Here is a 12,292-nt window from a genome sequence, read left to right on the forward strand (position 1 = left end):
TAAGACTTAGATGATCTTTATTTCAGTTTACCGATTCGACGAAACTTGCTTCGGTGAGTCCTGTTTATCAGAAAGTGTTCAGCAATATTATACAAGTCGATATGGCAATAGTTTTAAAACATTACTAATGATGAACAATTTTCAAAGAAACTTTCCGAATCAAAAGTACGAATTACGAAAAGAGCGTCACGGGTTCAAGACGATTAAAGGATTGTTTCACGCTTGCCAATGTAACGCGTTTGACGTCTTTTAACAAGCTTGCTTATTTTTTACTACCTCCACACCCTCTTCTTTCCTTTTCTTCTTTTTTTTGGAGTCGTATAAAATTTGTCGACTTCGACCGTTACGAGAGCGGCAATCGTGCGAGGCGTTCCGTGCATTGTTCATTGTGCAACGAGCTGCACCTGCGCTTTACGATTGCTAAAAGCGGAAGAACTCCCCCGTGTATATGCTTCACCTGTGCTTTCCTGTACTCTCACGCGTGCACCGTGTCCAGTAAACACTGCAAATACGTGTTCGGAGCTACACTCGATGCGGAACAGGAATTAACTGATGGATCGTTTCGTCTGGGAACTTTTACCGAGGAAAGTGTGTACCTTTGACTTGTCACGTTGCCAGTATGTGCCGCTGTAAATATTAACCCTTAGCACTGAAGATGGTATTGTAATCTGTCAGCAACTGCAAATAATTTTTATAGTATCTCTAGTGAAAATGAAAAATGCTATAACATTCCTTCGATCTTTTATTTTCCTTCTCAGTACAAAATTTGGATGTGTGGAAAATCGAATAATTTTAGGGTAGTTCCTTTGATTCATTAAAATATTCAATATCGTAACTGGTGCAATATTGGACCAGAGTTCAAAGGGTTAACCCTTTACGGACGAAGAATGTTTAAACTATACAGAACCTTTCGTAAATGCTGCTAGATTAGACACTGAATGATTAAATCATAGAGAATAAGGAAACTATGTACCGATTTCTTGCTGTTTGAATAGTTAAATCACTTGTATCTTGGTGTTCCACACGCGGAAGCTTGGTCTCGACAAAATGTCGACATTCGTCCGCAAACGATTAAAATTCTTAGGGATTATCGATAGGTATCTAAAGTCCGAAAAAGATAATATATCGGTGACGGTCTCCTCAATTATATTTTCTTCAATCCAATAAAGCTAAACAAAATATTAGAAAAATGAATCTGAAACGAGTCACCGAGTTGCTAAACGTAATGTAGTTTGTAATTTCTAACAACAGTACCTATAGGATTCATTTCATTTTCATTCTGTAAAATATGGGATTACGGCCGTCACAGATTTGTGCTGCTAGGGAGCGTATTAAACAATTTGGACGGTTAAATTAAAACATTAAAGTATACAGAAGGTGTACAACGGTTAGATTTCAAATGATTGTGGCGGAACGTGTGACAATGAAACAGACTTCTTTCTTACCATAAGTCAATATGTCTTTCGTTGGACTTTCGATAACCTTCCGCTGATATAAGATCTCGAAATGATTATATATACCGATCGTCCATGATGTATTGACTCGTGGAACGGTATGATAACGATGATCTTCGGTAGCATCCCTTGTCCTCAGTTCGAATCCTAGCAGTCAAGACCGTAGTCATCACTATTTATATGAACCACTTGCTAAAGTGGAAGCGTCGGACGTCAATTGTATGTTGAAGTTAACCGAAAGTTGGTAGAGCTTCGAATTGATTTATTTGTATACACACTTACACAAGTATCACTGTGCGGTAGGCGAGAGAGCAGCTTATAAACATAGTGGAAAGAAATAGTCGTACAAAAAACATTACGTGTTTTATTACGAAAATCAAAAATCTGATTATCGATATATCTATCTACTCATTACATAAACGATGCGTTAACATTTAAACTGCTCAACACTTTCCGTTCCGGAATGTTTAAGTGCTGAACGTAAGCAGGAAAGCAATGATGAGATGAGAAGTTGAGTAAGAAGTCCCGCAGGTATTGACCAAGGTTCAGGTGGTAGATCGAGTCTTCCAGTAATTCTGGATCTTCCTCGCCTTCCTCCGCTTCGTTCGAAACTTCCTCTAACACTGATCGGACACATTTGATATACTACGAATAGAGAACCAATGAGAATAAGAAATTATACTTACGTAACATGGTCTCGTAGCCTGGATCTAGGAAGGTATTGTTATCGTCACCCTCGTCGTCATCGTCAGATTCCTAATAGGCAAACATATCTATTTACTATCTGTAACTTTTGTTTGCCAATCACTGTTAACACGCTGAACGCCGCACGATTCCATAGAGCAAAATACACGAAATGGGAAAAATATAATATTAAATCATTCGATTGCATTGCATTACTACTGCATATTCGTCAAACTGAATGTCACCGCATTAGATAGTAGTATTAATAATATAGAAATGTTTACAATCATCGTCTAATTGAGTGAACTGTAGTCATTCGGTCTGGTTGGGGGTCACCGGTGACCCTCACGGCATTCAACGTGTTAAATAGATATTTAATTGTTACTAACGTCCGACTCTTGATTCGCAGTGACTGCTTCCATATCGTTCGACAGTTCGTTAATGATCAGTTTGAAAATCTTAACCAGTACCGGTATCGTGGTCCACTGATAAGGCTGTGATTCGGTTTTACTCCTAGTCCTTACACCCACCTCATTTCCTGTATAAAGTCTCGGATTTAATTAACCCTTTGCACTGAGAAGGCGGCTCTCAATCGCTTGATTTGACGTAATAAAACTATAAAGTCTGATATTTAATATTTAACTCTGTATAACGCCTCGATGCGTGAAATATTGGAATAAAATAGCTTTGTTCCTCAACGTACTTGTGATTTCTGTTCAAGTTAGTTTCAAAGAATATTGTCTTTGTCTCGTCGAAAAATGTTAAATGTTTCTAGTGACAAAGGGTTAAGAACTCAATAATTCGGAAACAATGTAATAGATGTTGATATGGCGTTCGATACACGATTAGCACCTTTGAGTCTACGAACCTGAAAATATTTGATCGCCCTTGACGGTGATTTGGTTCAGCCGACTATCATCATGAGTAACGCCGTACTCGAGTATCTTGCACAGTGCGATCGTGGCCACCTTACGCTCGTACCTGCCGAAGAACAGGTGCTGTCTGCTGACCCACTCGGTGAGCACGAACGCGAGCGCGCTCTGTCCTGTTGGACCGGGCACGGTAGATAGGAAGTTTAGGACGGCGTCGAATTCCGTGTTTATCAGGTGGGCGTATATCATGAGCAAACTCTGTACCACAATTAACGTTTCCGCCCTTTGCATTTTACTCAACACAGCCTTCAGCAGAAGGTCTAGATTCTCGCCTAGCTTGTCACCTGCTTTCCTAATCAACGTTGTCACCAGTCGACCAACGAAAGTGGCAGTGAACTCACTCGACTGAAAAGCAGAGCAAGTTAAAAATTGCGTTCTTTAAGAAAATGTTATTAAAACTTGTATCGAACGTGTCGGAAATTTAGGCCGTTATTTCGCGAATGATTTCTACGTTAAATGCTAATAACGGTCATGTTAAGAAAACCTAAAAGGAATAAACCACCTGTGGGTTCAGAAGCTGTGCAACTATCTGCAATATGTACTGCAGGCCGGTTTGACCATCACTGTCGCGATGAACTGTGACTTGTTGCGCTGCAACGGACAAGTAGGTGCGTATCACTTCGCTCCCGCTTTGCAACGTTTCGTTTTCTTCTGAATTAAGTATACAGTGGCACGCAGCAGGGAAAGCAGTCTCGACCAGCGCACTGCTTAAAGGTGTTGGAGAGTACTGAACTAATACCTGTAGCACATCTAAAGCTACATCTCGGCACCCCTCTGAAAGTAAAGAAGAAAAACATTTATTAAAATTTGCTCAAGGGTAGATAATACTCAAGAATCAACAACAGTTTACCATCTTTCGATTTGTCCATAGACGTTACAGCCATCATGCTTGTCAATGTGGGTATCAGACGAGTCTGTAATGGACCTATGCAAAGTGGATTTTGCGTGAGACTTTTGAATATGTCTTGGCACAGACAAAATATAGTTGGATCGGTATAAAACTTCAAGAACACGGCAATTGTTAGTGGACATATTTTATTTTCCACTGAAGCGGTGAATGCTTTATCCAGCTGTGAAAGTTAAAAACAGAAACATAAATTAATTTGAAATGGTAACACTTAAAGCAAGTAGCAAAAAATATATTACCTCAACCACCACTTGGAAGGTTTCTATGACTAAGGTCAGAACTTCTGTGGACGGCTGACTGGCTAAATTGAAAAGTCCTTGGAATATTTTAGGTAAATGAGACCGTATATTGTTAACAAGAGCTCCACTGGTTTCCGTGGTTGATGCCTCACAAAACCAATAAATGGATTTCACTGCGCTGATACGAATGCAAGCTGGCTGATTTTCTTGCAAACCATTAACCGTTGCTTCCAAGAATTGTGAACTCAACGCTGATGGCATTATTTCGGCATATTTCCCGCCGACGCATAAACAACGGCCAAGAAGTAATGGTGGAGCTCCTATGTTACATGTAAATATAGAATCTAGTCGTTGAAAGATGAGAAGAAAACAAAAATACAATATACCTGAATCGTTGAGAGTAGCTAACACAACTGTTGCTAAAAACTGTATCATATCGAACTGAAGCATTCCAGAAGTATATTTCTCTACGACAGCGGATTTGACTTTACATAAAGCTAAAATAGAAGATTCACGTATCTTCCACCAGGAATCATTATTTTCTCCGGCACCGTTCTGTAGTCTACTTGTTGCTTCAATGTGGCGTGTAACTACTTTACAAAGAGCATTCACTGCCTTCTCTGCAGAATAATTTACAAGAGCCTGCATTGAAAATTAATATAAGATATAAAAAATGAATTGTCCTGAAAAAATTGAAAGATTTGTTCAGGAAACTTACTGTTAGAAGCTCTTGAGCAGAAATACGGACATTGTAGGACACATCTTCTTCTTCTACAAACTGATTAGGACTTGAAGACCATAATTCGATCTGATCCTCGGTTATTTGCATAAAAATAATCAAATAATACATAACATCTTGCAACAAATTATCCAAAAGATTTGAGAATCGTTTGCGGTCCAGAATGGAACTGACAAATTCGAATATCGCAATAATCAAATTATTAAAGTTAATTACTTCACCTATAAACGAGAAGAAACATTTAAAATTACTCAAAACTTTCAAAACCAGAAGTTCAAATAAAGTGTTTTATAGAGAATCACCATCAGAATCAACTTCTTTATCGTTTTCCTCTCTTTCTCCATTTACAGTTCCTTCCTGATAAATTTTTGCGCTTTGAGTTAAAGTTTTCCACACAGGTGGTAGCATTTGTGGTAAAAAGTTCGATACATATTTAGGTAATTTAGTTACAAGACAATTTATAGCTTTGATAATATTAGTTTTAAGCCCACTATCACTGGTTGGGCCATCAGGCACTTGTAAACATTGAACAAATTTTTCACAAAACATGGGAATAACTGGTTGCAAATATTGCTCTGTAAATCCCTTTTGATAAAGTTCTGTAGCAGCTACCAATGATGTAATTGTAGTGAATATTTCAACTGCACGTCCACGAATTCGAATAGAGTATTGCTGAAAATTGAATCCATATGATTATAATGATAACATTTCATAGTGGGGAGAACATACATTTTCACTTTGAAATATTCTATACATTTCTTGAAGGATAACTGGTCCCACATTTGGCAACTGAGTATCGCTAAGGTCAGAAGTGAATTCTGTTAAAACTCTCATTGCTCCATGCACAGCATATTCACTTTCACCACTTAAACAACTGACAAGTATATCAAATAAACCTGGCCAATTTTCTGGCCAATCCCAATGAGCAATGGCAGATATTGCATATGCTACAGCTGTACGTACCTGAAATAAATACATGTAAATAATGTAACTATTACTGCATACATATATTATCGATAAATAAAAATTCTTTATGACTACTTACTTTACTAATAGATTCTCTAAGTGCTAGTGGTAATAATTCTTTAATTCTTTCTTTTGTAGTATGCTTTATTTCTGGTGGCCTAAATTTTTCAGCAACTGAACACCAATGTGTTTCTACATATTGCTTTAACAATACTGAAGCAAGTTGCCTAATAGGTAAATGTCCATTTTGATCTACCACAAATTCTGTTAAATGAATACCAAATTCTTCTGTAACTTCTAAAGCTTGAATCCTCTGTTCTGCTGCTTGACGAGTATCGTGGTGAGGAGACAAAATTCCAGTCAATGTTTCGTACAAGGCCTCTCTCAGAGACCCTTGTACATCACATCCCATTGCACTCATTATAACAATCTTCTATGTTTTTACTTTGCACCTGTTATCAATCAAATATTTAATTAACACACTGATCTACCTATGCTGTTACTAATAAATTATTTATTTACCTGTACGCATATCCCTATGAAGTACTTATTGTAACACTAATTTTTTGATTGAAGACTCTTACATTACAGTATCCTCCTTTCTTAAATTAAATTTTCTGCAATCAAAATAGCTGAATCAGAGTTAAAAAACGACGAAGCACATTGCGATAAATAGTATTAAGTATAACTAAAAGACATTAAAGGTTACCTACATCGAATTATTAAAACTATAAATTTTGATAAAATAAGCATGTAAAGATATATAAATTATAGTTATTCTGTACAGCACATGAAAGTAACAATGAATTGAAGTGAGTATATAATTATTTTCGCTTTGTGAACGTTACAATTCAACAAAGCCGGTTTAATAAAAACGACAAAGAAGGTTAAACCAACGTGTACGAATCCGGATATTCTTCTTTTTAATACTACCAAATATATACTATACTTTCTGTAACTTCATCTGAACTTCAATTACTTCATAAAAAAATTAAACATATTGTTGATAAATTTGAATTAAATTTACGTTAGACCATACCTACTGAAACGCAGTCTTTGTGGATCTAAATAATTTATACATTACATATAAGAAAAAAAAGGTAAACATGTAATAACTTGTTTTTCAAATTTCCTATATTTAGTTACAAGGGTTTTCTTACAATAGTTTTATTTACAACCGAAAAATTAATTACTTCAAATGTATTTTAATAAGTATGTATAGAAATCTAGTAACTTTTGTATAGTATGTACTCCAATAAGCAAAGCTGGTTCGATTTATTCAATGGCGTCACTGGTGAGAACGTTATGTTCGAAATAAATGATACATTTATCATTACAAAACAATTACTGTCCTTATTCAATACAATTTCCAAATTACATTTGAATATTTTTTACATATCAATAGATCACTCTATCGCCAGTCTTATTTTGAAAACTTGCATTTACCGTAATACATGTAGTGTAATTTACTTGTTACAAACATGTAATTGAAACTTAGTTCAATGTTTATGTCTAATATATCTCATAATCTATACTAATGATTAAAAACGACTTAACAGTTTAATATGTTAAAAATTATGCAGTCAATTTAATCTTATCTCAAATTATTTAGATTTTTGCATTTGTATTAATGGCATGCTCCTCATGGAGGAAAACGAATTCTTATTTAACAATTATTTTCATAATCTGTATTAAAAAACTAAACTACCTTATCTCTGCTATTTTTTCTTCAAAGTCTTACCTTTAGACATCACAAAATAATTTGAATTGGTAAACTTATTAATAAATCATCCGTTTATTCCCGTTTCCCGTTTTCTCCCAGTGTTTCATTTGATTTACAATTTATTAAACAGTATAAATACAACATGTGTGTCAATATGTGCATTCAGGTGTACACATACATGACACTTATATTAGATTTCCGCTGACATCACTTAAATTGATGTTTACAAATATTTATTAATACTTTTTGTAGTAAAAATAATTTAAATTTAAAAAATAATTATTCCTATATCTTTTTTAGACCTTTCAAACTATATGTGGTGTGTGCCGTAGGTATATGCGTAACAGTTAATAAATGTCAATCTCTAGCAATAATACTTTACATATAAAAACTAACAAAAAAAGTATACTACATGACAGAAAGATAAAATATTAAAATAAATTAATGAATCTAAAACAAAGAAATTAAAAACTACATAACAATAGCTTTCATAAAAGTGAATAATCAAGAAAATTGTCAGTGCTTAAACCTGCAATAGTATGTCTATTGGCAGTAATCAACATTAAAAAAAAAAATTAATCATCTTTTAGATATCATTATACTGCAACATCTTCAACCTTCTTTCCTGTCAAGTTCATTAAGTCAGAGTGAATCCTAAAATGCAGTCTGGTTTCAAGAAGATATCCAGTATAATTGTTTCTGTAATAGTATCAAATAATCTCAGTTAATCGTGAATTAATCAAGGGCAATATTTGAGAAAAAACATTTAATTGAAAAGGAAAATGCAACTTACTTAGCATCTTTCAGAAACTCAATAGCAAGTGGAATATTTCCTTGGTCTTTTGCTAATAAAGCTAATTCCACTGTTGCAAAAGGAAGTATGTAAGTATCTTCCTTAATTGATTTATCTAAGCTAAGGACACGAGTTAAACAATCCTCAGCTAATAAAGGACGCTTTAATTGCCGTAAACAGGCACCTTTTAGAAGCAGCAGAAGAGCTTCATTATCTCCATGAAACTCACTTTTACTACAGAAAATTAAAACTGTTAATGATGACATTCAATAGCGTGCGCTTAATATTCATTATGTAATTAATGAAAAAAAAACTCACGGGCCACTCATAAGTTCTCTTTCACTTTCTTCGATCTGTTTAAATATATTTAATGTTAAATCTTGCCGTTTGCCGATAATTCGGAATAAGTTCCACACGTACATAAGTTCAAATACAGGAAGAACTAATTTATCTTTTTGAGCAAAATAACGTTCTGTCTTTTTAATAACAAACTTTTCTATTGGCAACGACTTTCCTGCTATACGTTGTTTAAACGTAGGCGCTTGCATCATCATGAAGTCAATACACTGTTTTTTCTCACTTTTTGGCGGTGGTTTCTCCATAAGAAGTATCGCTGCTTGCTGGTATAAAGAAACAGTACAGGTCCACTTTGATTCTTTGACTAAAATGTAAGCAAACGTAGCAGCTTCTTCCCATTGTTGCAGAGCACAATGGACCCACATTAATTCCCAAAAACAAACAAGATGAAATCGAGGCCATAAGTCTTGGCTCTTCCAAGATTTTGTATACCATTCTATTGCATTTTCAAAATTTCCTCTTGTTAACTCTAATCTTCCTTTAAAAAACAAAAACCATACACTGTTTGGATGATGGCTTAATTCCTCCTCTAATACTCTTTCACACCATTCTAGGTCACCATCCGTGTTACTTAGAATAAAAGATATCATCAAATTGTAAAATAAGAGAATCATTGCACATAAAATGTGCCGTAATCCTCTTTTTTCCCTATATCCTGCTTCTAATTCTGATAAACCATATTCCTATTAATGAAAGAGATATCAAATTATTATTATATGCGCTATAGTATGGACATATTTCTATTAAAAATACTGTTTTATTATTCCTACCTTATCACCTGAAAAGCCTATAAACTCTAGTAGTTTGATAATTCTTGCTGGTAACAATGAGATCATCTAAAAAATATCAAGAACTTGTTATGGTATCATACTACTTACGTAACTTTATCCAACAGAGGCAATAGTATGTACCAAATTAAATGCTCCAATTCCTGTGCGAACGCCACTTTCAAAATGAATTCTATGAACTTCATTTTCCCACTTACGATTATTCAAAATTGTTAAACATTCCCTGAAACAAAAGATGACATACATGAAACTATGTATAAATTTTCAATAAAAATTTGAAATTCGTGAAATCAATTTGGTTTATTTACTTATACGACAGAAAGCAGGAACGAATTTTCAATCCAGCTTTGACAAAGCTGACCAAAGTCTCATCTTCCACAAATGTAAGTATTGATTTAAAAAGGAGTGACTCTGCATAACAGAGTTCTGCATGCACTTCCTCTGTAATATTAAGTCTATGTCATTCTTTCATGCCTTAAGTTTTGAGCTTGTTCATATAATTAATGTTATTACAAAATGAAAATAATTCTGTTATAAATTGCTGATATCATGGAGACGTGAAATTTGTAAGACATTAGACAAGTTGCTAATTTACAATCTAGTAAAGAAGAAATTTTTGCCATTCAAACACATATTGTATCAGTATACCTATCCATATATACTTACCAAGTGTATAAGCATCATAATTTGCCTTCTTAACCATTTTACCAATATTTTGTGTTAATGTGACACATTTACGTTGCTTTGAACATAAGCTCGTGCACTGCTTCACAGCTGCAGATGCCTTTTTAATGTATGGCTAAGCAATATATATTGTAATATATTATTAGACAAAATACTTTCTATATATTTCAGTTTATTATGATGTAATACTTGTTCAAATGTAATAACGGCCTCAAGGAATGCAAAAACACATGTCCCTAAGGAGTGGTATATACTGCTGTTTGCCCATGATAGCATAATTTTTCTTGCTTCTTCAAACTCATTATTGAAAAACCAATGTATAGCTTTCTTTGCTTCCATTATTGCTGTATCCAAATCCATGGAAATAGGTCTATAAAAATATAATAATAATTTTTATACAAATAAATATGTCTGTATATGTAAGTACTTATACATGTAAAATAACTATAGGCACTTACTCTGGTATGGACTCCTGGGCATCTTGAAACTAAGATATGAACAAATTTAAAATTTAATATAAACATAAATAATATAGATATTAATATTTTTATTTGTTATGCATTTATGCGCATACCTCGTCTTCTTCAATGTCTGACATCTTGAATGAATGTTCAGCTATGTTTGAAAAAGTAACACTGTAGTCTTTTAGTGCGCTGATGTTTTAGTTATATATAACATATACACATTCAAATAAAATATTATCTTATATGATAACAGTGTTTTTAAAGTATTTTATACATTTTTTTAATTTCATTCTTTTATTCACAAAAATGTTTAACCACTATAGGTGAAAGTTATTCTTCAACACAGATTTCTCAAGTGTGCTCCTTCAGTTTTAGGTCATTACTTCTCTAGTCTTGAAATGAGAACACATTTCACATGAGACTTATAAAATTTAAAATCTAATTTCTTTTACTTTTAATTAGTTAATGAACTTACTACATCTACTGTAAGATAAATTTAAGTAAGTGTATTAAGTTCAAACACTTTTAATTAACAATAAAAATTATGCAACAGATAAGTAGGTTTATAATAATAATAAATAAAAAGTAACAAACAAAAATTGCAATAAAAAATTCAACATATCTATGCAGTTTCCAGATATAATCCCGTCTTTAATTAATTTTAAATTGGATCAATGTACCCCCTTTTTTATTTTACTACCATTCTATACATAAATAATGTGCAACATTCACTTATTAATTATAAAACAAGTAACTGCGAAACACATTGAATAAATTAATGAATATTTTATCCCCATCGTTGTTGTTACAAATGTTATCAAATACAAACAAAATATAAACATGAAATATAAAAACAAACCTTACTCCTGTATGGTTATAATAATAAACAATGGAAAATCAAATGTACAGTAAAAAGAATTTAGAAGTTGTCTAAACTGTTATGAAGAACGTATAATCAAATTATAGGAAAGTAACGTGATAGATCTTACCATCTACAATAGAAACATAGTAAAAATTTTAATTGACTTAAACTATTGATTAATTAGACGACGAATTGTTTACAAACAAATATGAAAAGTTGACGTTCTAAAAAAATTACTCACCATTAATTCGTTGATCAATGCGCATGCGTTTCTAAGTAATACTACAGTGAATTTAGCTCCGAAGAAGATCGTGATATCGATAGTCAAATTGGAACAAAATTTAAAGAGACACTGTCATGTTATCGAAATCATTTCATATTAAATTTTACATTCTTTTATACCTTATGTTATAAATTATAATGAAATTCAAATATGATACAATTAAAATTAACAATAAAATATACGAAATAATATGTTTGTATATTTTAACGCGAAACAATTGTAAGAATAGTCTAAAATGTTTCGATAGACATTACAGTCAGGAACGTACACTATCGACTGACGGTGAACGGATTATGTTCCATCAAGATACCTATTTGCAATATTACTATATCGTAAGACACAATATGCGTCCATCCCACTTCGACTACTCAAATATTATAGAACTTGGAGTGATTAGAGTGGGATGAATTGCGTCGG

General features: G+C 33.3%; 2 protein-coding genes across 10 annotated transcripts; both read right to left on the bottom strand.

The window, feature by feature from the left end:
- Nucleotides 1-1,798: 1,798 nt before the first annotated feature.
- Nucleotides 1,799-7,600, bottom strand: Ipo9 (Importin 9). Of its 4 annotated transcripts, none has more exons than XM_031978857.2 (14): nucleotides 6,961-7,600; nucleotides 6,444-6,538; nucleotides 6,001-6,373; nucleotides 5,685-5,918; nucleotides 5,258-5,627; nucleotides 4,935-5,176; nucleotides 4,603-4,858; nucleotides 4,217-4,536; nucleotides 3,921-4,140; nucleotides 3,573-3,844; nucleotides 3,007-3,415; nucleotides 2,528-2,676; nucleotides 2,141-2,210; nucleotides 1,799-2,077 (listed from the first exon to the last, which is right to left on the bottom strand). In XM_031978857.2, the coding sequence occupies exons 3-14, from the start codon at nucleotides 6,340-6,342 to the stop codon at nucleotides 1,866-1,868; spliced, it is 3,096 nt and encodes a 1,031-aa protein (XP_031834717.1). In that variant the 5' UTR covers nucleotides 6,343-6,373; nucleotides 6,444-6,538; nucleotides 6,961-7,600; the 3' UTR covers nucleotides 1,799-1,865. The 4 variants fall into 4 exon arrangements, with proteins under 4 accessions (XP_031834717.1, XP_031834720.1, XP_031834718.1 ...); XM_031978860.2 differs by lacking the exon at nucleotides 6,961-7,600 and adding an exon at nucleotides 6,819-6,956; XM_031978858.2 differs by lacking the exon at nucleotides 6,961-7,600 and adding an exon at nucleotides 6,635-6,954.
- A 145-nt stretch (nucleotides 7,601-7,745) lies between these two features.
- LOC116427930 (tetratricopeptide repeat protein 39B-like) lies at nucleotides 7,746-12,241 on the bottom strand. 6 transcript variants are annotated; one of them, XM_031978825.2, is made up of 11 exons: nucleotides 11,834-12,241; nucleotides 10,841-10,881; nucleotides 10,725-10,753; nucleotides 10,456-10,636; nucleotides 10,249-10,381; nucleotides 9,891-10,023; nucleotides 9,706-9,805; nucleotides 9,565-9,630; nucleotides 8,756-9,477; nucleotides 8,438-8,671; nucleotides 7,746-8,343 (listed from the first exon to the last, which is right to left on the bottom strand). In XM_031978825.2, exons 1-11 carry the CDS (start codon nucleotides 11,856-11,858, stop codon nucleotides 8,241-8,243), a joined length of 1,767 nt encoding a protein of 588 aa, XP_031834685.1. In that variant the 5' UTR covers nucleotides 11,859-12,241; the 3' UTR covers nucleotides 7,746-8,240. The 6 variants fall into 6 exon arrangements, with proteins under 6 accessions (XP_031834685.1, XP_031834689.1, XP_031834690.1 ...); XM_031978829.2 differs by having other exon boundaries at nucleotides 10,841-11,122; XM_031978830.2 differs by having other exon boundaries at nucleotides 11,720-12,241.
- Between the last annotated feature and the right edge of the window lie 51 nt (nucleotides 12,242-12,292).

The sequence above is a fragment of the Nomia melanderi genome, chromosome 6 (assembly GCF_051020985.1).
Source record: "Nomia melanderi isolate GNS246 chromosome 6, iyNomMela1, whole genome shotgun sequence".
NCBI lineage: Eukaryota > Metazoa > Arthropoda > Insecta > Hymenoptera > Halictidae > Nomia > Nomia melanderi.

Coding starts and splice junctions, on each gene's coding strand:
- LOC116427930 (XM_031978825.2), bottom strand. CDS start 11,858: ATGCGCATTGATCAACGAATTAATG. Junction 10,024..10,248: donor TTATGATGCTTATACACTTG/GTAAGTATATAT, acceptor TTAATATTACAG/AGGAAGTGCATGCAGAACTC. Junction 9,806..9,890: donor TCCTGCTTTCTGTCGTATAA/GTAAATAAACCA, acceptor CTTTTGTTTCAG/GGAATGTTTAACAATTTTGA.
- Ipo9 (XM_031978857.2), bottom strand. CDS start 6,342: ATGAGTGCAATGGGATGTGATGTACAAGGGTCTCTGAGAGAGGCCTTG. Junction 5,919..6,000: donor TTAGAGAATCTATTAGTAAA/GTAAGTAGTCAT, acceptor TATTTATTTCAG/GTACGTACAGCTGTAGCATA. Junction 5,628..5,684: donor GAATATTTCAAAGTGAAAAT/GTATGTTCTCCC, acceptor TTCAATTTTCAG/CAATACTCTATTCGAATTCG.